Here is a 21,526-nt window from a genome sequence, read left to right on the forward strand (position 1 = left end):
CCCTGAGCAGATGAATGTACGAAATAATTTTCCCTCCTTTTGCACGGTATTTCTGGCGTTGGACATGCAGGTCTGGGACAAGAAGAGCTGGGAAAGCTCCTCAGACAGCAGCAATTCTTCCTCGGGAGCAAAGAAGGCCAGGTGGCCATTGGAAGCAGACAGTAGTGAACAATCAACCGCAAATGTTATTGGTTGGGAACAGAACGCTTGGATACAGTACTGTGAGACCACGGGCGAGTCTTCCCTTCCACCCACACCTGACCAATTAATTAAATCACACCACATGCATTTATTTAGAAAACATTCTTCCAATAAATGATAATAAAAAACAAATCACAAGATACAGGATCTGCTAACAGTTCACTTAAGTGACCAAGACTCCCGGAAAGCATGACAACTATTATGGCCAGAAAACAGCATAAGGAAACCAACCTGAAAGCTGACGGAAATTAGGCAAGGGCTTGGACCTTTCCTCAAACCTGGAACTGTCAAAACTTGTCCCCATCCCAGGTTTGAGATCCTTCTCCATCAGAGCTTCAAGGAAATACTTGACATTTGTACTTGGAAGGAGGGAAGGGATGGGAGTTTAACATCACTAGTTACCTTTTTTAATCCCAACTGATTGTCTCAACTCCGGCTGCATCCCACAACCAGGACCAGAGGGCAAGCTAAGGTAAAAAAAACACCCTACTTACTGTTTCTATTTTATGGGAGTTGTAGTTAGATAGCTTAGGGCTTGTTGCACACAGTGTCAATTAACTGTATCCTTAATAATCAAACATAAAAGCTGGACTGCCAATAAAGCAAGAAGCATGCCTGGAAATGACTCTGCCTCTCTCAATCCCAAGAACCACCTCCCTCTCCCGTGTTTCCCCTTTGACATGGCAGGGCCACCGTGATTTCAGTCTTTCCTAATTCAATGAAAATATATACTTTCCCAGCATACCGCTGGACAAATGGCACTTCGATCTGTCTCCATTCTCCACAACTGGAATGACACAGGAGAGGTAGACACACAATGGAGATTTCAAAGCATGTGGAATAGACACCCATCACTGTGTTTTCGTACAACAATCAATGTCATACTTCAATGAAAAGATAAGAATGAGCTGCTTCAGGAACTGATTGTGATTAAAAAACAAAGGGTGCCCACAGCTGCATTAGACAGCTTCATATGTCTGGGGGGGGGGGGGGGGAGAGAGGGGAGAGGAGGGGGAGAGGAGGGGGAGAGGAGGGGGAGAGGAGGGGGAGAGGAGGGGGAGAGGAGGGGGAGAGGAGGGGGAGAGGAGGGGGAGAGGAGGGGGAGAGGAGGGGGAGAGGAGGGGGGAGAGAGGGGGAGAGAGGGGGAGAGAGGGGGAGAGAGGGGGAGAGAGGGGGAGAGAGGGGGAGAGAGGGGGAGAGAGGGGGAGAGGGGGAGAGAGGGGGAGAGAGGGGGAGAGGGGGAGAGAGGGGGAGAGAGGGGGAGAGGAGGGGAGAGGAGGGGAGAGGAGGGGAGAGGAGGGGAGAGGAGGGGAGAGGAGGGGAGAGGAGGGGAGAGGAGGGGAGAGGAGGGGAGAGGAGGGGAGAGGAGGGGAGAGAGGGAGACACACACACACGGCCTGCTGAGGCAGAGATGCAGCATTAAAAATCAACACTTCAGAGAGCTTTCAGATATGAAGGAGAAAGTATTATCCTGATCACACTGTCCTCTGTGGCAAGTCTGTGAAATTCTCATGTTGCCATTAAAGACAAAAAGGCTCTGCTCTAGGAGTATGTGGGGAAATGACGACAACAGGATGTCACCTCAATGGACCAGTTAGCATCCTGGCACAACTCCACACAACTCCAGGAGGCAACTACGGACTCCTCTGCTGCGAAGGGAGGTGAGGAGTCCCAACCCCTGCTAGAGCCGGCAGTTGAACGGAGCACATAGCTGCTGCCCCAGGAGTTAGGTTAGCACAGTCCCCTCTCGCCTGAAGGGGACCACGGTGGCTGTGGTGGATTCGGGAGGTATCTCCGCTGGCTCAATAATGGTCGGGTGGCCGACGTGCATGGCACTAGCTTGGGTTTATAGTCGCTTCTGCAGTGGTACCACACCTGATCTTGGAAGAGGAGGCGGAGGAGGAGGACTAGGACTAAATCTATGGGTTTAGATCTGCTTGAAAGCCAGGACTAGCCTTCATGGCACATGACACATAAAAAGGGATGAGCTACCATCCTTGTTAAACGTACAATTCTTAAAATACCCCCCAACCCCCTGATTCTGATTGGGACTCTTGAAAAAACCAGTGGGTCACCAAACTGAGTCCATTACCCAGTAGTCCCTACCATAAAGGTTGCCAGAAGGGGGTTCTACACAGCATGTGCATGTGAATGGTTCTACAGACAATGACGGCAAGTTTACGCGAACACTGTTATATATTACAAGTGCAAATATGCACGCGATACTCACATGATGGCAGTGGAACAACCGAGTCACCCAAGACGTAATCCAAGTCACCCAACCCTAGGGTCAAGCAGCGTCCCCAGAGTAATACTACTGGTGGGCTTAGAGTGCAAAGGAAGTGGAGTGAGGTGGGGGAAGTTGCTTCAGATGAACGACTACGGGTAAAGTCTGATCTAAAGCAAGTAGTGTTCGCTAGCTAAGAAGTGGACATCCTCAACCTAGACCCCAGACCTAGTTACAGCACTCGGATGGGATGAGAGCAAGTAGGTTCTTAAGACAACTCAGCTTGAGGATGGCTCTCACTGCCCTTTGAGGAGGAAGCGTATGGACAGCAAACAAGAGAGTTTTGGTGTCCAGGCCTCCCTCCCTTTTGCTCTGTAAACATGGCACATTCTCAGTAGCAAGAGGCTTCGGCCAAGAAACTCTCGTCCAGACCCGTTCTCTGACAGAGCCCCTTAATGGTTCTGAATACTTGCAATCTAAGATCTTCCACTTCGAAATCTTCAAGTGCTGCAAGAGGAAAAGCATTACTCTTCATCGCCCCCGAGCAGGAAGCCCATAATAAACTGGATAGCCCGTTGGCGGTCACTTTGAGTCTGTCTCATGACCAGGTTGGGTGGGGGCCGTAGCAGAAGGCTGGTGAAGAGAGTGGCTGGAAAAGGAGACAAAGAAAAGAAGATTATCGGAGTGAGGACAATGTTACTGTACTCTCCGAAGTGCTTTGTGCAGGGTTTTACACATTGTAAGCCCTCAATAAATACAATTGAGTGAATGAATAGTTGATATTAACAATGAGCCCGGAGCCACAGGACTGCAAGTCAACTTACCAATCATATTTATGCTGACGTTGTTGTCTTCAGAATATTTTAAGAGTTCTCGGAGAAAAGCCATCAAGTATCGGAAAACATTTCTGTGGCAACGAGGAAGTTGAGAAATCACCTGGAAAAAAAAAAAGAGGATAAGAGGGGAGGGAGGTTGTCATGAGAATACTGATGTTCCATTCTTCCAATCCCTTTACTTTCCACCACAGACCCAAGACTAACTTTATCTTAGTCAGACCTAACTTGAAAGACCACCAAAAAACACCTGGCCTTGCTATTTTCGTAGGAATGTACACACGCACACACACGCTCCCCCACCCCCAACCACACTCACCAATATAAATCCTTCCCATTTCAGTTCGCTAGACTGAGGTATTGGGTGTGCTTTTGTCCATTTCAGTTACATGAGGGGTTCCTTCTTTCTAAATCCCCTCATCATTAGTCAGTTCTAATATGAGGAGACACTCGCAAGTGCCATTACTCCTCAACTTTTAGTCACCCATCTATGGGGCTCTATCTAGGAAGATCCATCTTTACCCACCTAACCAGGAAGACAATCCCAATATATGGCTTATGGTAAACCACATAGGACACAAGGGGATGAGGATACAAAAAATAGGGAACCATTCTGAATTTCGAGAGTTCAACTTTTCAGTTTGAAAACCATGCCGTGAGAGAGTAGACACTTTTCCCCAGCACCCCCAGTCCTGACCCACCCCTAGTTCAGAGCTGTCTTCCTACTCCCCCCAACTTTTTTTTTTTAAGGAGCATGGGGAATCCATTTTTTAAGGAGCACGGGGAATCCACAGAGATCCTCTGAGAGATCATGATCCCCAACATTTAGAGAAATGCCAATTTGCAGCCATTTCCAATGCAGACCAACAAATTAACTTTTCAAAAGTGGAACGAACTCTCCCCATGGGGTGCGGGAACCCAGCCCCTCTGAGCAGGAAATGATGACACTGACTTGTTGGCAGACCCGAGTGTCATGAGCGTAATCCAGACACCGCTGATAGAGCTCGTAACAGATGACTGGCTCCGGCAGGGCTTCCAGGAAAATGAGAAGTGCTTCGGCCACTGAGTGGTTACTGCCAGCTGAATTCAAAGGAGTCAAGGAAAAGATGCCTCGTGGGGCTCTCGTTCTTTTCAGCTCCGTCTAATTTCTCCTTCCCTTTAGATATGCTTGCTAAGAACTCTCAGACTGGATTTCCTAACCAGCAATCCTATTTTCCTTAATCCTTCACCAAGACAGTGGTCAGCTTCAAATTTACAAAGAAAACCTAGAGTAATTTAGGGCCTCTGAAAGCTAGGGGGAAGTCGATTGTTCCTGCTACTCCAGACCCCGGAGGATTTACAGGCCTCAAGCAGCTCCAGACAAGGTCAGTGGAGGTCAGTATGCAAAAGCAGCTCTAGTTTTTCTCCAGGCAGATATTATATTTTGTGCCCTGGACTTGAGGTGAGGGAGAGAGTTGTACTCAGCCAGTTCCCTTTCCCCTACTCAACCACCAACTTTCCTGGGAGGTGGAGGAGGTAGACTTTCCTTTCACCATGCTCTGCTTGCACTACACGGATGAGGAACAAGAGAGAGAGGTAGGGACTGAGGATGTGGGAAAAGCAATTATCTAGCCCCAAGTAAACAGTCATCCCGTTTTCAGAGGATACGAATTGTTTCAGGAATACTGGTATCTAGGCAATCGATGATTTGCTGCAACTCCTCCTGCATTCCAGGCGTCTGGAATAGATCCTCCTGCCAAAGAAGTCACAGTGAGGGCAAAGGAAGGCAGGATATCACACTCATTCCTAGATATCTGAAGCTCACCCAGAGGCAACTAGCCCACGGCAGGGATGGAAGGTGCTCACTGCTTCCCCCCCGCCACCCCGATCAACATGAAGGAAATTTTACATCTCCAAAACACATTTTTTGTTTCTGCTCCAAAGAATTTTGCTTGGGTGGGAAATTTGGCGTTGAATCTGTTTAATTTAAAATCCTTCAGATACAGTGACTTGAAGTCCTTGGAAATCACGGGGCTCAAAAACTGGTTCTTTGAGGCATGGACTTAACAGATCTCATGTATGATGTACATGTCTCAGAATGAACATGAGACCCGCCCATTTACTGACCTGGTGACAGGCATTCTTAAATAAGTGATCCACTAAGAACCAGATCTCCTTGGGAATTTGAAGGGGTCGCTCACTGATGTCGTCGTTTTCTAAAGGGAACATCTCCTGGAGAGATTTCTCCTAATGGGGAGAAAAATAAAGAAATGTAAAGGGTCAACAGGTCATCAGCAAAAAGGCTTAAGGGATTACCTGGTCTGCACAACCACCCAGTCTCATCAAGTTCAACTCTCCACTTGCACTTCATCTATTCAGTCCCACTCCTATCTTTTTCAAAGCCTGAACTGACATTCACTGTGCACAATCAACTCTCTCTGACTCAACAAAAGTGAATCCTCTGAGCCTAAAACACATTGGGAGCCCAAGCTGTCCTCCATATTCCAAGATGTCAGACAAAAATATTGATAAAAGCCGAGTCATCTCAAGATGGGAAAGGACTGCTCACCAATTTCCAAAAGCCATTTCAAACCTTCATTTCTGTCTTAAATATCTCTCATCTTCACCCTCCTTGACAGTCCACAACCTCACAGCCTACTTCGTGGAAAAGAACAAAATCAAGACATCTTCCCAGGACATTTCCCATCTCTAGCTTGATATGCTGATCCATTAACACACCTCCCACTTCCCCTCCCAGACAAATTTCCTATTCTCTTCATGATACATATTCTTGTTTATTCAATCACCTACATCAGGCTCATAATCTCTCTTTTTTTTTAGATGGTATTTGTAAAGAACTTATTATATGCCGGACACTGTACTAAGCACTGGGATAGATACAAGCTAATCACTGGGGCACAGTGAGGTTAAGTTACTTGTTTAAGGACACAATTCAGGGATTAGAACCCAGGTCCTCTGATTCCCAGGCTTGTGATCTTTCCAATAAGCCACCTTGCTTCTTGGCAGGAAATAGCCTTCTGACTTTAAATCCTTAATCTTTATTTTTTTTAAATATAGTTTTTACTCCTTGCTTTATTGTTCAAATTACCTCATCCCTTACATTAATTGCCTGGACAACTCTTGCCTATAAAGAAGCAGCGTGGCCTAGACATAAAAGCATGGGCTTGGGAGTTAGAAGAATCTGGGTTCTAATCCCGGCTCTGTCACTTGCCTGTTGTGTGTTTCTTTGTCCAGAAATGCTCTGGGCATGTTACTCCCCTCCTCAGAAATCTCCAGTGGCTACCAATCAATCTGCGCATCAGGCAGAAACTCCTCACCCTGGGCTTCAAGACTCTCCATCACCTCGCCCCCTCCTACCTCACCTCCCTTCTCTCCTTCTCCAGCCCAGCCCGCACCCTCCGCTCCTCTGCTGCTAATCTCCTCACCGTACCTCGTTCTCGCCTGTCCCACCATCGACCCCCGGCCCACGTCATCCCCCGGGCCTGGAATGCCCTCCCTCTGCCCTTCTGCCAAGCTAATTCTCTTCCTCCCTTCAAGGCCCTACTGAGAGCTCAACTCCTCCAGGAGGCCTTCCCAGACTGAGCCCCTTCCTTCCTCTCCCCCTCATCCCCCCTCTCCATCCCATCTTACCTCCTTCCCTTCCCCACAGCACCTGTATATATGTATATATGTTAGTACATATTTATTATTCTATTTATTTATTTATTTTACTTGTACATATCTATTCTATTTTATTTTGTTAGTAAGTTTGGTTTTGTTCTCTGTCTCCCCTTTTAAACTGTGAGCCCACTGTTGGGTAGGGACTCTCTCTATATGTTGCCAACTTGTACTTCCCAAGCGCTTAGTACAGTGCTCTGCACACAGTAAGCGCTCAATAAATACTATTGATTGATTGATTGTTCTGAGACCTTGGGCAAGTCACTTCACTTCTCTGTGCCTCAGTTACCTCATCTGTAAAAATGGGGATGAAGACTGTGGGCCCCAAGGGTGACAGGGACAGTGCCTAACTCGACCTTGCGTTTATCCCAGCACTTCGTACATTGAATGGCACACAGTAAATGCTTAACAAAGGCCATACTTATTATCATTACTAATATTATTAATAAACTATTGTTTAGCTTGATATCCAGAAGTGTTCCACACACATAACAGAAGGCAACAATAACTTTAGGAAGATAATGGGAGCAGCGTTGCCAACTTGTACTTCCCAAGTGCTTAGTACAGTGCTCTGCACACATTAAGTGCTCAATAAATACGACTGAATGAATGAATGAATAATGGAAAGAGCTTAGGCCTGGGAGTCAAAGGACCTGGAAGTCTAATCCTGGCTCCAACACTTGCCTATACGATCTTGGGCAAGTTAGTTAACTTCTCTGTGTCTCATCACTTAACTTCTCTGTCTCAGTTTCCTTACTGGTAAAATGAGGATTTGATACCTGTTCTCCCTTCTACTTAGATTGTGAGCCCCATCTGGCACAGGGACAGTGCCTGACCTGATTAACAGTGCTTTACACATAGTAAATACTAAATAATAATAAAATATTATTATTATACTAATAATAATGGTATCCCGTGGTCTTTCTCTTCATATGCCAACCGGTTGTCTAGTTTGAGATAAATACCAATCCCCTTAACCCTTCCAACTACTCATTGTTCTCCATCTCACCTGTTACCTTTGTTATTTTCACCTGAATTCTCCCCAAGTTCCACAAGGACCACTTAAGGTACAGGGTGACAGAGCAAGTAAGGATCAGATCACTATATTCACTGCTGACAACTGCCCAGTCTGTAACTCACGATGAAACTTATACCATATTCTACCATACTGAAACTGCACATCATGAACTACAAGACACTAGAAAACACTGTTACAAAACTTTGCAGATGAACTTCCAATTAGGGGGAGGGAAGGAGGAGATGGAAGGTTGCTAGAGCCTTAAAGTACTGTGCTAAAATTTAAAACCATCTTGAGACACTAGAGAAGTGGGACAGGTGCGAAGTAGGGAAAACACACTGCACAGATTCAAAGAGAATGATCCGCTTTGTGAAAATCCACTTGAAAAGTGGTCGGGGAGAGGGCATGGGGAGAACTCATAACAGATACCAAGCTGGACATGAATCAAAAATACAGTGCTGCTGTCAGATTATTTATACATAAGTAAATGCTTAATGTCCAAAACTAATCTCATTATTATTATTATTATTATTATCATTATTATTATTATCCTATTCTGTAAAAAGGCACCTTGCATGAACATACTTGGCATTGTCATTACCTACTGTTACACTGAAATGGGCTTTAATCACACATTTCAAGTCAGCCAAAATAATTCAAGGTTGAGGGAGAGGAGAAATGGAGAGGTTTACCCAGCCAAAAGGGCAACTGTGACAGTTCTCTTCAAATAGTCCAAAAACATACATTCAGGATCAGCACATATAAATGGTATTATCCTTGCCATTGTCACACTAAATTTGTGGCAAATTTCTTTTACTTCAGACATGCCCTAGTGCAGATAACATTATCCTGGCAGATTACCTAAGAAACAGGGCCAAACGACTTTTCATTGGTGAGAAGGGGAATGACTAGGGACCAGCTTTAAACCCTCGTAGTTTGATTAATAGCACAGCTCAGGCCCACTCTCAAACCACAAATGGACAGTATTACCTTTTCTAGGAAGCTGTCTTCTCCCTGAGACAGAGTGGGAAAAGAGAGTTAGTTATTCGCAGTTCAAAAATTATTAGAATTTAAAGAAGAAATACAATCAGAATTATTAGAATGCATCACCTGTATAGAAATATTAGTTTTGGGTAGTTAGGGGCCCTTTGGATGCAGAAGTGAAGAAAATGTACTCAGTCACATTTGGTACATTTCCCTTCACCAAAGAGAAAAGATTTAATGCAGGCTAAGAAAAGGCATTCCCATAGACTGAACATGTGGACTTCATCCTTTTTTCATGGTATTTGTTAAATGTTGTACTATATGCAAGGCACTTTACTAAGTGCTGAGGTAGATAGAAGCTAATCAGGTTGGACATAGTCCATGTTCCACATGGGGCTCACAGTCTTAATCCCCATTTTACAGATAACTGAGATACAGAGAGTTAAGTGCATTGCCCAAGATCATACAGCAGGTCAACCAGCACTTAGTACAGTGTTTGGCCCATAGTAAGCACTTAACTAATACCATCATTATTAAGTGGCAGAGCCAGGATTAGAACAAAGGTCTTTTTGACTCCCAGGCCCATGCTCTATGCACTAGGCAATGCTGCTTCTCATTCCATCCTATTCCCTGTAGACTGCAAGCTTGTTATGGGCAGGGAATGTGTCTGCTAATTCTTTTGCATTGTACTCTACCAAGCACTTAGTACAGTGCTCTACACATAGCAAGCACTCAATAAATACCATTGATTGATTGATCCTATTCAGATAAGAGGTCTGACAGGCTCACTGACTATATCTGCCCAGGACAAAACTAAGCCCTACATCCAAATGAATAAGGAGGGGAATGCTTTTGGAGGAAGACTCTGCCAGTCCCAACTTAGTCCCCAGTGGTAAATGGTATTTATTAGATGATTACTAAGTGCCTGGCACTATACTAAGCACTGGAATACAAGATAATAAGGTTGAACACAGTTCCTGGCCCAGTCTTAATCCCCATTTTATAGCTGCAGTAACTGAAACACAGAAAGTGAAGTAATTTGCCCAAGGTCACATGGCAGACAAGTGGTGGATCTGGGATTAAACTCAGGTCCTTCTGACTCCCGGGCCTGTGCTCTATCCACTAGGCCATGCTGCTTCTCAGTGTTATAAACACTAAGAAAACTTGCCAGATGGCACATTTACACATGCAAAGAAATAGGATAGGTTCTAGCTGCAATCATGTTCCCTTATTCGACCACAAAAATTTTGTTTAAAATGCCTCATGATAGAAGACAGTGAATAATATCGAAGGGGAGAAAAAACTGAGTGAGAAAAGCAACAACAAAAAATTTACCAGCAACTTTTGAAGTGGCTATTACCAGGTGCCCCAGTTTATCTGCAATGGTGGAGAGCTAATTTCACCCCTCTCCATGCCTGGGGCGGAATGCTAAACTCACAACAGAAAACTGACTGTTTAAAATCACCTTTTTTGCAGGGGGTATTTGTCAAGCGCTTACTATGTGCCAAGTACTATTCTAAGCGCTGGGGTAGATGCTAGGTAATCAGGTTGGACACAGACCCTGTCCCATGAGTCTCACAGTCTTAATCGCCATTTTACAGAAGAGGTAACCAAAGCACAGAGAAAAGAAGGTCGCCCAGCAGACAAGTTGGAGCCAGGACTAGAACTCCGGTCTTTCTGACTTCCAAGCCTGTGCCTCTAGCCACTATAACATTCTGCTTCCATTCTCTTATCAGGTGCTGGGGCACAATGGGGATTGACTACACGTGCTTCCAAGTCACTTTTCCAGCCTTGCAGAAGCCAAGGATCTGCCCAAAGATATTTGGCTGGACCAGCAAGAAACTGTGCTAAGGATATGAAGAGATCACTTCAAACATTACAGCTTTCTTCTCTCAGAGACAACAAATGCATCGCCATTATGACATTCATTTGTACAAGTAGCAGTAATTATTTTGGAGGGCTGAAGATTTTTCTCTTTGAAAAGCTGCCCCACTAATGCAAATGCAAGCATATACATATTAAAATCATCCAGATTCTTTAGCCTGAAATTGAGGAGGGTGAGATGGGAAGACATACAAACCAAGATAGTCTCCTCTGCCTAGGTTGGTTTCTGTACAGCAATCCGATGTATTTACTGAGTGCTAATGTGCACAGAACTACATTAAGGAGAAGGGGAGACATACATTACTTAAATTACAGATATGTTCATAAGCTTTCTGGGACTGAGTAGACCTGCCCTAAAGACAGGGTCCAACCTCTTTTCCTCTGATTTCAATGGGTCCAATCACTTTTGGAGCGCATTGCTCCACAGCTGCTTCTACTTCTGACTCTGCCTAAATGAAAATAAGTAACCTGAGATAAGAATTTCCTTTGAAAATACCATACGCTCAAAAACAAGTGGCTACATTTTTCCTCTGGTAAATTTCATCTTTGGGGTGGCTCAGCATAATACTGGATGATCCTGGCCGTCTTCAATTGAATACTCAACTCAAATGATTTTAAAGTCCCTGTAAAAAATCCTTTACCTCAAAATGCTCATTGTCACTCTGTACAACAGGCAAGGCAGTAACTGCAGTGAGATCTTGGCTGAGCTACAATTCAATTTGGTCCAGAATCACAAATCCTTCCCTCTATCCATTCTCTCTCATCCTCTCTCACAGCTTCCTGAGGTTGAAGCAGTCCAAGGAGCTACTGCTATCTAGGAAAATCCTCCTCCTCTCAGCTGCACTTAGACGTGATAGTCCCCCCTGAAACCCCGGCCTCCAGGGAAGAGCAGAATGCATGCAATAATAGGCTTATACTTCTTTTCTTCCTCCACCCAAGAAGGCAGTAGATTTGAGGTGGGGTAAGTGAAGCAGCACAGTCTAAACCACTTGTGCTCATTATATTAATCAGGAAGCAGAGACGTGCATAAGGATCATTGCTGCTAGGAATAACTTGGTCTACTCCCCTCCCTTCCCTTTCTTGGCACTGGGTGAGGAGGAGGAGGAGGAGGAGAAGAGGGGAGGAGAGTAGAAGAGGATTTGGAGAATTTGGTTAGGAAGAGAAAGAACTCCATTCTGCCTTCCCTGAGACTAGAGTAAATATTACACTACTGATTCTGCTTTCTAATAGTACTATCACTTTGGGGTGGGAGCTACTTTGAAAATACATTAGTCCTAAAAGAAAACATTTCCCAAGTCATTGGAAAATCATGAATAGGGTGGGGGATAATTAGGGAAGGATGCAGGTAACTTTAGACCTGTTCATTACTAAGCATTAACACAGATTACTCTCTCATTATGACATTACAGTCCAGTGTAGGGGGAAACGAAGGAAATGAATGACTGAGAAATACAAAATTTGAGGAAAACCAAATCATTCACATGTAAAGAAAGCGTAACCCGTTACTGCCCCACACAACACAACCAAGACTATTACACATCCTGATTTTTGTGAAAAGTGTCCTGGAATGAAAAGTGTCCTGGATTCCAAGAAGCAGTGTGGCCTAGTGGATAGAGCACAGGTCTGCGTGTCAGATGGACCTAGGTTCTAATCCCTACTCTGCCACTTGTCTGCTGTGTGACCTTGGGAGTGTCAGTTACCTCATCTGTAAAATGGAGATTAAGACTGAGAGGCCCATATGGGACAGGGCCTGGGTGAGTGCTTAACAAAATTTTTTTTGTTTTTTAAAAGAACCTAAGAGGCTCAGAATTTGGAATTTACCTCTTCCCCAAAGCCAAACACTTTGTAGTCCTGGACTGAGCACAAACTTAAATGGAAGAGTTCTTTCTACTGAGTCATCCTCCTGAGAGTGTTCAGTTGATGGGCAGCTCTCCTCTCTGAGAGTATCTCAGCTTAAGGGAGAAAGAACTCAGGGTTTTACAGTAACCAGAAACGTCAGGGACAAAATTCCTGAAGGAAATGGTTTTCCTCAGGATGGGAGAGTAAACTCAGCACCAACAACATTAGCACCTCCAGGGCCTGAGCAGACTCCGGGATCCGAAGTGGCAACTCAGACCAAAGTATTTTCATTTCTTATTTGAATCCCAGATGAAAGAGTTCCCTGGTATGTGAACAGACAGGAGTTGTAAAAGTCAATTGGTTGCCAGTCCCTGGATCCTAGATAAATCATTCATCTGCTATCGTCACTACAAAATGCTTCCATCATGTCTAAATGATTACTTTGCCTCGTTTCCTCTCTGATAAGAACAAATATGCACTAGGGTAGCCTATGTTCGGTGTACGCATAAACCCAACAGCATGTTCTGGCTGAGGAATAGTTCTGAGGACACTATTAAAGTAATGTCTCTCTGAATTTTCCATTACATGTACTGTTTCTACATTCTTGCACAATTACAAGCTCATTTTAGGCAAGCAAAATCCCATTCTTTCCTAAGCAAATCACATCATTTCATAGGCAGGCTCCAAAATGCTGCATTCTGCACTTGATTCATGATCTTTAAAAGCAGTGAGATCCTCCATTTGTTTTCTAAATCTGGCAGCATCCATCCAATCATTCATTTCATCATATTTATTGAGCACTTACTGGGTGCAAAACACTGTACTAAGCGCTTGGGAAGGTACAGTATAACAACAAACAGACATTCCCTGCCCACAACAAGCTAGTGTAGCTGCATTAAACAACAACAAACCACAAATCTAGTACAGGAGACATTAATATAAATAAATTACAGATAGGTACATAAGTGCCATTATGCCCTGTTCAGTTCTGGCCACCATATGTAGCTCCCCACTTTCCCTACAAAATACCTTGAATTTGCCTATCACCTTTATTCTTCCAAAGCACTTTCACATTCAGCCAACTTAGCTGTTCTCACAACAGCCCGGTGAGGTAACTTGAGGCGAGTGTTATTAGTCCCACAAGAAAGTTAAGTCACTTGTCAAAAGTCACAAATGAGGCCAGGGGTAGAGCAGAGCTTAGAGCGCTGACCTCCCATCTCCCAACTCACTCTCTTTCCACTAGGCCAGGTGGCCTTCTCAATTTAGGGAGTATGTTGACTTCCTTGAAGGCACACACAAGCCCCATGAAATTATGATCAGAAACATCAAAGAGCTTGGGGTCCCAACAGTGGACGTTTAATTAGGCCTACAAGCTACTGGGATTTGTAGTTGTGTGATGGCAAATGACCATCTATGCATATACAAAGTCTTAGCTACCACACTTGCTGAGAGGGGCAGGGGAAGAAAGGTTGAAGGACTGGATTGAAATCATCCTTCCTGGTCCAGAAACCCAAAATGGGAGAAGCATTTCTCCAGGCACCTCACTGCAACCCAACCCAAGTCCTGAGTAATAATAATAATAATTGCGGTATTATTTAAGCACTTACTATGTGCTAGGCACTGTTCTAAGTGCTGGGGTGGATACAAGCAAATCAGGTTGGACACAGTCCTTGTACCACATGGGGTTCGCAATCTTAATCCCTATGTTACAGATGAGGTAACTAAGGCACAGAGCAATTGAGTGACTTGCCCAAGGTCACACAGCAGACACATGGTAGAGCTGGGTTTAGACTAAAACCCAGATCCTCCAGACTTCCAGGCCCATGCTCTATCTACTACGCCATGGGAATCATTTCCAATGCCAGCTTGAGTCTGGCAGGTTCACTCAGACCAATCAATTAATGATACTGATCAAGCGCTTACTGTGTGAGAAGCGCTGCATTAAGCGCTTCGGAGAGTACAATATGATTTTGTACGATATGGTAAACATGATCTTTACCCTCAAGGAGCTTACAATCTCAGACAACTTGGAGAGTTCTCCTGGAGTGGTCAGGGAAGAAGAAGCACAAGTTCAAGTAGACTCCAGGAACGAAAGTAGCAGCTCAGATCAAACTATTTTCATTTCCTACTTGAATCCCAAATGAAAGAGTTCCCTGGCCTGTGACTGGACCAGAGTCATAAAAGCCAACTTCTTGCCACTCCCCCAATCCTAGATAAATCATTCATCTGCTTTCGTTGTGATGAAAATGCTACCATCATCATCAATCGTATTTATTGAGCGCTTACTATGTGCAGAGCACTGTACTAAGCGCTTGGGAAGTACAAATTGGCAACATATAGAGACAGTCCCTACCCAACAGTGGGCTCACAGTCTAAAAGGACTTTAAATAAGGCTTTAATCAATCAATCAATCAATCAATCGTATTTATTGAGCGCTTACTATGTGCAGAGCACTGTACTAAGCGCTTGGGAAGTACAAATTGGCATCACATAGAGACAGTCCCTACCTAACAGTGGGCTCACAGTCTAAAAGGGGGAGACAGAGAACAGAACCAAACATACCAACAAAATAAAATAAGTAGGCTAGAAATGTACAAGTAAAATAAATAAATAAATAAATAAATAGAGTAATAAATATGTACAACCATATATACATATATACAGGTGCTGTGGGGAAGGGAAGGAGGTAAGATGGGGGGATGGAGAGGGGGACGAGGGGGACAGGAAAGAAGGGGCTCAGTCTGGGAAGGCCTCCTGGAGGAGGTGAGCTCTCAGCAGGGCCTTGAAGGGAGGAAGAGAGCTAGCTTGGCGGATGGGCAGAGGGAGGGCATTCCAGGCCCGGGGGATGACGTGGGCTGGGGGTCGATGGCGGGACAGGCGAGAGCGAGGTACAGTGAGGAGATTAGTGGTGGAGGAGCGGAGGGTGCGGGCTGGGCAGTAGAAGGAGAGAAGGGAGGTGAGGTAGGAGGGGGCGAGGTGATGGACAGCCTTGAAGCCCAGGGTGAGGAGTTTCTGCCTGATGCGCAGATTGATCGGTAGCCATTGGAGGTTTTTGAGGAGGGGAGTAATATGTCCAGAGCGTTTCTGGACAAAGATAATCCGGGCAGCAGCATGAAGTATGGATTGAAGTGGAGAGAGACACGAGGATGGGAGATCAGAGAGAAGGCTAGTGCAGTAGTCCAGACGGGATAGGATGAGAGCTTGAATTAGCAGGGTAGCGGTTTGGATGGAGAGGAAAGGGCGGATCTTGGCAATGTTGCGGAGCTGAGACCGGCAGGTTTTGGTGACGGCTTGGATGTGAGGGGTGAATGAGAGAGCGGAGTCGAGGATGACACCAAGGTTGCGGGCTTGTGAGACGGGAAGGATGGTAGTGCCGTCAACAGAGATGGGAAAGTCAGGGAGAGGACAAGGTTTGGGAGGGAAGACAAGGAGCTCAGTCTTCGACATGTTGAGCTTTAGGTGGCGGGCGGACATCCAGATGGAGATGTCCTGAAGGCAGGAGGAGATGCGAGCCTGGAGGGAGGGGGAGAGAGCAGGGGCAGAGCTGTAGATCTGGGTGTCATCAGCGTAGAGATGATAGTTGAAGCCGTGGGAGCGAATGAGGTCACCAAGGGAGTGAGTGTATATTGAGAACAGAAGGGGACCAAGCACTGAACCTTGGGGAACCCCCACAGTAAGAGGATGGGAAGGGGAGGAGGAGCCTGCAAAAGAGACTGAGAAAGAACGACCGGAGAGATAAGAGGAGAACCAGGAGAGGACGGAGTCTGTGAAGCCAAGGTCAGATAACGTGTTGAGGAGAAGGGGGTGGTCCACAGTGTCAAAGGCAGCTGAGAGGTCGAGGAGGATTAGGACAGAGTATGAGCCGTTGGATTTGGCAAGCAGGAGGTCATTGGTGACCTTTGAGAGGGCAGTTTCCGTGGAATGAAGGGGACGGAAGCCAGACTGGAGGGGGTCGAGGAGAGAGTTGTTGTTGAGGAATTCTAGGCAGCGCGTGTAGACAACTCGTTCAAGGAGTTTGGAAAGGAATGGTAGGAGGGATATGGGACGATAACTAGAAGGTGAGGTGGGGTCAAGAGAGGGTTTTTTTAGGATGGGAGAGACATGGGCATGTTTGAAGGCAGAGGGGAAGGAACCAGTGGAGAGTGAGCGGTTGAAGATGGAAGTTAAGGAGGGGAGAAGGGATGGAGCGAGAGATTTCATAAGATGAGAGGGAATGGGGTCAGAAGCACAGGTGGCCGGAGTAGCACTTGAGAGGAGGGAGGAGAGTTCCTCTGAGGATACCGCTGGGAAGGATGGGAGAGTAGCAGAGAGTGTTGAGAGCCGGGGGGTTGGAGAAAGGGGGGAAGAGACTTTGGGGAGGTCGGACCTGATGGATTGAATTTTGTTAATGAAGTAGGAGGCCAGATCGTTGGGGGTGAGGGATGGAGGAGGGGGAGGAACTGGGGGCCTGAGAAGGGAGTTGAATGTACAGAAGAGCTGGCGGGGGTGATGGGCATGGGTGTCAATAAGGGAGGAGAAATAGTTTTGTCTGGCAGAAGAGAGGGCTGAGTTAAGGCAGGAAAGGATAAACTTGAAGTGAACGAGGTTGGCATGGTGTTTAGACTTTCGCCAGCAGCGTTCGGCAGCTCGAGCATAAGAGCGAAGGAGGCGGACAGTGGCAGTGATCCAGGGCTGTGGGTTAGTGGTGCGAGAACGGCGAAGGGAAAGGGGAGCGAGCGAGTCTAGCTGAGTAGAAAGGGTAGAGTTGAGAGCAGTAATCTGATCATCAAGACTGGGTAGAGAGGAGAGGGCAGCGAGGTGGGGTGTGAGTCGCTCCGAAAGATGGGTGGGGTCCAGAGAGCGGAGATCTCTGTGAGGGACTAATACAGATTTACAGGGGAAAAGAGTGTGAGTGAGGAGGCAGGTGAGAAGATTATGATCAGAGAGAGGGATCACAGAGTTGGTGAGGGTGGACACAGTGCAGCGGTAGGAGATGATGAGGTCGAGGGTATGACCAAGTTGGTGAGTGGGTGAGGTGGGGTGGAGGAAGAGGTTAGCAGCGTCAAGGAGAGATAGAAGGCGGGCGGCAGAGGAGTCGTTAGGGATATCCATGTGGATATTGAAGTCTCCGAGGATCAGAGTGGGCATGGAGAAGGAGAGAAGGAATGTGAGGAAGGGGTCAAAGTCGTTAAAGAAGTTGGAAGTGGGGCCCGGAGGGCGGTAGATGACGGCTACAGGAATCTGGAGGGGGTGGTAGAGGCGAATAATGTGGGCTTCAAAGGAAGGGAAGGAAAGGGAAGGGGGAGGAGGGATAGTGCGAAAGCGACATTGGGGGGCGAGAAGGAAACCGACACCTCCTCCTTTTCCGGTGAGTCTGGGGGAGTGGGAGAAGAAGAGGCCTGCACTGCAGAGAGCGGCAGAAGAGATCGTGTCGTCCGGCGACAGCCATGTTTCAGTTAGGGCGAGGAGGAGTAGAGAACTGGAAAGGAAAAGGTCCAGGATGAAAGGGATCTTACTTAAAACGGAGCGGGGGTTCCAGAGGCCACACTTGGCATCAGCTGTCGAGGGTGGGGAGGGAGGGGGAAGGGTGCGAGGGGTGGGGAGGGTTTGGATTGGGATGAGTTGGCGGGGGCCTGGGCGGGGAGAGTGGGAAGGGGGGTGGCGATGGGAAAGGAGAACTGGGATGGGGTGGGGGCGGGGAGAAGGGGAGGAGGGGGGGCCGGGAGGGAGAAGCGGAGGACCTGCGCTGGTACAGAGGAATCCTTGGTAGGGGTTGAGGGGGAGCGGTCTTGGTGGGTGAGAGGGAGGGAAACAGCTGGGTGGGAGAGGGGAAGGGGAAGGTGAGGAATGGGAATGGCAGTTGGGAGCAAGGGAACTGAAAGTTCATGGTGAGGTCAGCAGGGCGAGTGACAGTACCGCGGGGGGTTAACAATTGAGATGCAGAAGCAATAAAACAGTAGCAATGATAAAAGTAGGCGATGGCATCACAGGGTGTAGTTGAGCAATCAATATGCTATGGCAATAATAGAATTGGCAGACAATGATGCCACAGAGAGCAGATACAAACTATTAAGAGCTGGAGTAGGGTGGGCCAGTTAAGGGGGGGTCAGGGAGCAGAGCTACCATTATGCGTAAGTGGTTACTATGCCTCATTTCCTCTCTAAGACAAGACCAAATATTCATGAGGGTAGCCTATATTCGGTGTACACATAAACGTGACATATGTCCTGTCCCCGCCCCCATTCTCTCAGCAGGAAGTGTGGTAGCTAAATCTGACACATGCAGAGACGTTCATCTGCAGTCAGTCGTATTTATTGAGCACTCACTATGTGCAGAGCACTGTACTAAGCGCTTGGGAGAGTACAATATAACAGACACATTCCCTCCCCAGCCCCCCCCGAGCAGCAGCTTCCCCAGTCACCTTCCACCCGGGAGCAGAACAGAGCAGTCACGGAACTACAAATCCCAATAGCATGTAGGCCTAACCAGGCATCCACTGTTGGACTCCGGGCTATTTAAGATGTCTCTGGTCATAATTTCATGGGGATTGTGGGTGTCTTCAAGCAAGTCAACATACTCCCAAAATTGAGAGAGTGAGTTTCCGAGCATCTACCAGGGATAACATTTAATAATAATAATCACAATAATTGGGATATTTGTTAAGCACTACTTGCAATGACTGTTCTAAGAGCTGAAGTAGATATCAGGTTGGACAATCCCTGCCCCACATGGGGCTCACAGTCTTAAATCCTCATTATACAGAAAAGGTAACTGAGGAACAACGCAGAAGTGACTTGCCCAATGTGACACAGCAGACATGTGGCCGAGCTGGGATTAGAACCCACAATCCTCTGACTCCTAGGCCCATGCTCTTTCCACTAGACCATGCTGCTACTTTTAATACTGATAGTAGTGAAAGCTTCTGACCCCTTCTGCAAGTTAGATCTTTTACTGTGAGCCCCCCTTTTAGACTTGCCTTTTAGACTGTGAGCCCACTGTTGGGTAGGGACTGTCTCTATATGTTGCCAATTTGTACTTCCCAAGCGCTTAGTACAGTGCTCTGAACACAGTAAGCGCTCAATAAATACGATTGATGATGATGATGATAGGGATCGTACACTGAAAGCTATGAAAAAAAAAGTTCTAAAAAGCATTTTACCTCCAGAAAATTTCTCAATAAGATTCCTGAAATCCATAACCAGCCACCTGGTTTTTTTTTTTATGGTTTTTGTTAAGCACTTACTATGTGCCAGGCACTGTAATACATGTTAATAAGGTTGGACACAGTCCCTGGTCCACACAGGGCTCACAGTCTTAATCCCCATTTTATAGATGAGGTAACAGACATAGATGAAGTGATTTGCCCAAGATCACAAAGCAAACAAGTGGTGGAGCTGGGATTAGAACCCAGGTCCTTCTGACTCTCGGGCCCATGCTCTATCCACTAGGCCACGCTGTTTTTCTTAGTAACTGTCTCTCTTTAGTTACTAAACACTAAAAAAACTTGCCCGATGGCACATTTATCTTTGCAAAGAAATAAATAGGATACCTTCCAGCTGCAGACATGTTCTCATCATTTGACTACAAAAATTTTGTTTAAAATGCCTCATGATAGGAGACAGTGAATAATATCAAAGGAGAGATAAACCGAGCAAGAAAAGCAACAACAAAAAATTTATCAGCAACTTTTGAAATGGAGAGAATGGAGCAGCAAACACTAGCTGGAATGAAAAGTGAAAGGGAAAAATCTATGATCCAAGGCTGTTGCACAAGGCAAGGATGATGTTTTTAAAAGATTACGGATAGCAATTCTTGCAATTAATAGGGTCAAGACAAAGGGTGACATGGCAACAAGTAGCAGTCATCTCAAAACCTGAGTCTTGTTTGTGGCATATAACAATAGCCTAAAAATTTATTTAGAAGACAAACACCAAGGAAAACAGGCAAGAAATAAATTGAGAGAAAGACATTCCCTTTCCGAGCTACAAAGTTAACTTGGAAGTGGTATGATGTAGAATTTGTTCGGTGGAGCATCTTAAAGTTTAAGGAAATAAAGGCATGTTGCTTCATAAAGAAAACGAGTGGCAGAGATGATTGACTAATTATCCCCCTAGAAACAGGAAGTTAGGTTAGAAGTAGAGACACTAAAAGGAAGGAAGAGGAAGACAGGCGAAAATTGCTTAGGGCCAAGAACTGAATCTCGAGGCTTTCCTGAGGAAACGGCATAGCTTAAAGGCATAAATCTACTTTCTAGCTTGGAGATGGCGGAAGAGCCGAGGACTAATTAGCTTAGAACCAGAAGCTTGCTAAATATGATGACTTTGGTTTCTACATTACTTAAATCGTCTCAAGACAATCACCCTCTTGCAACAGCAAATTTGGTATCTCCTGTTTTCAATAAGAGCCACGTGCAGGGATAATTAAACTGGCAAAAGAGCTGAAAAGAAAATCAGCCTTCCCTCAAATTTACAAGGTTCAAGATCAACAATTGTACTATTTCTGTCACACACCTGGCACAAACATGGAAGTTTCCTCTTTGCCTTCAGGGTATCTCCAAAACATTTCTATATTATTCTTTCTACATAATACAATATTAAGCCTGCAATGTAAGGGAGGAAAAAGCGACCTATAACATTCTTCATTATATTCTTATTTCAAAATTAACTTTTTCAGAGAGAAAAAAATTTAACCTTTCACCAGATATTATTCACAATCCTACAAAACATTTTTTTTAACCTAAAGACTCTCGAACCACATGGAGATATGCTGTTGAAAGGATAGTTTTTTTAGATGCTTCTAGAGTGGGCCGACATAAAATCACTTTGCAACTACACAGCCTGGGATGATTTTCCGAATTGGCATTTACTTGAGAAACAAAAATATACGCAAAACTCTCATCTAACT

General features: G+C 45.7%; 1 protein-coding gene across 1 annotated transcript in view; it reads right to left on the reverse strand.

The window, feature by feature from the left end:
• Window positions 1–1,528: 1,528 nt before the first annotated feature.
• Window positions 1,529–21,526, reverse strand: part of OCRL (OCRL inositol polyphosphate-5-phosphatase) — a 51,352-nt gene continuing 31,354 nt past the window's right edge. Inside the window, exons 19-24 of the mRNA XM_038747601.1 lie at window positions 8,927–8,950; window positions 5,368–5,487; window positions 4,909–4,993; window positions 4,214–4,341; window positions 3,253–3,364; window positions 1,529–3,077 (exon numbers count right to left, since the gene is read on the reverse strand). Coding sequence (XP_038603529.1) covers window positions 2,953–3,077; window positions 3,253–3,364; window positions 4,214–4,341; window positions 4,909–4,993; window positions 5,368–5,487; window positions 8,927–8,950 — 594 coding nt within the window. The 3' untranslated portion in view covers window positions 1,529–2,952. The remainder of the gene's footprint in view (window positions 3,078–3,252; window positions 3,365–4,213; window positions 4,342–4,908; window positions 4,994–5,367; window positions 5,488–8,926; window positions 8,951–21,526) is intronic.

Source organism: Tachyglossus aculeatus, chromosome 6, assembly GCF_015852505.1.
Source record: "Tachyglossus aculeatus isolate mTacAcu1 chromosome 6, mTacAcu1.pri, whole genome shotgun sequence".
NCBI lineage: Eukaryota > Metazoa > Chordata > Mammalia > Monotremata > Tachyglossidae > Tachyglossus > Tachyglossus aculeatus.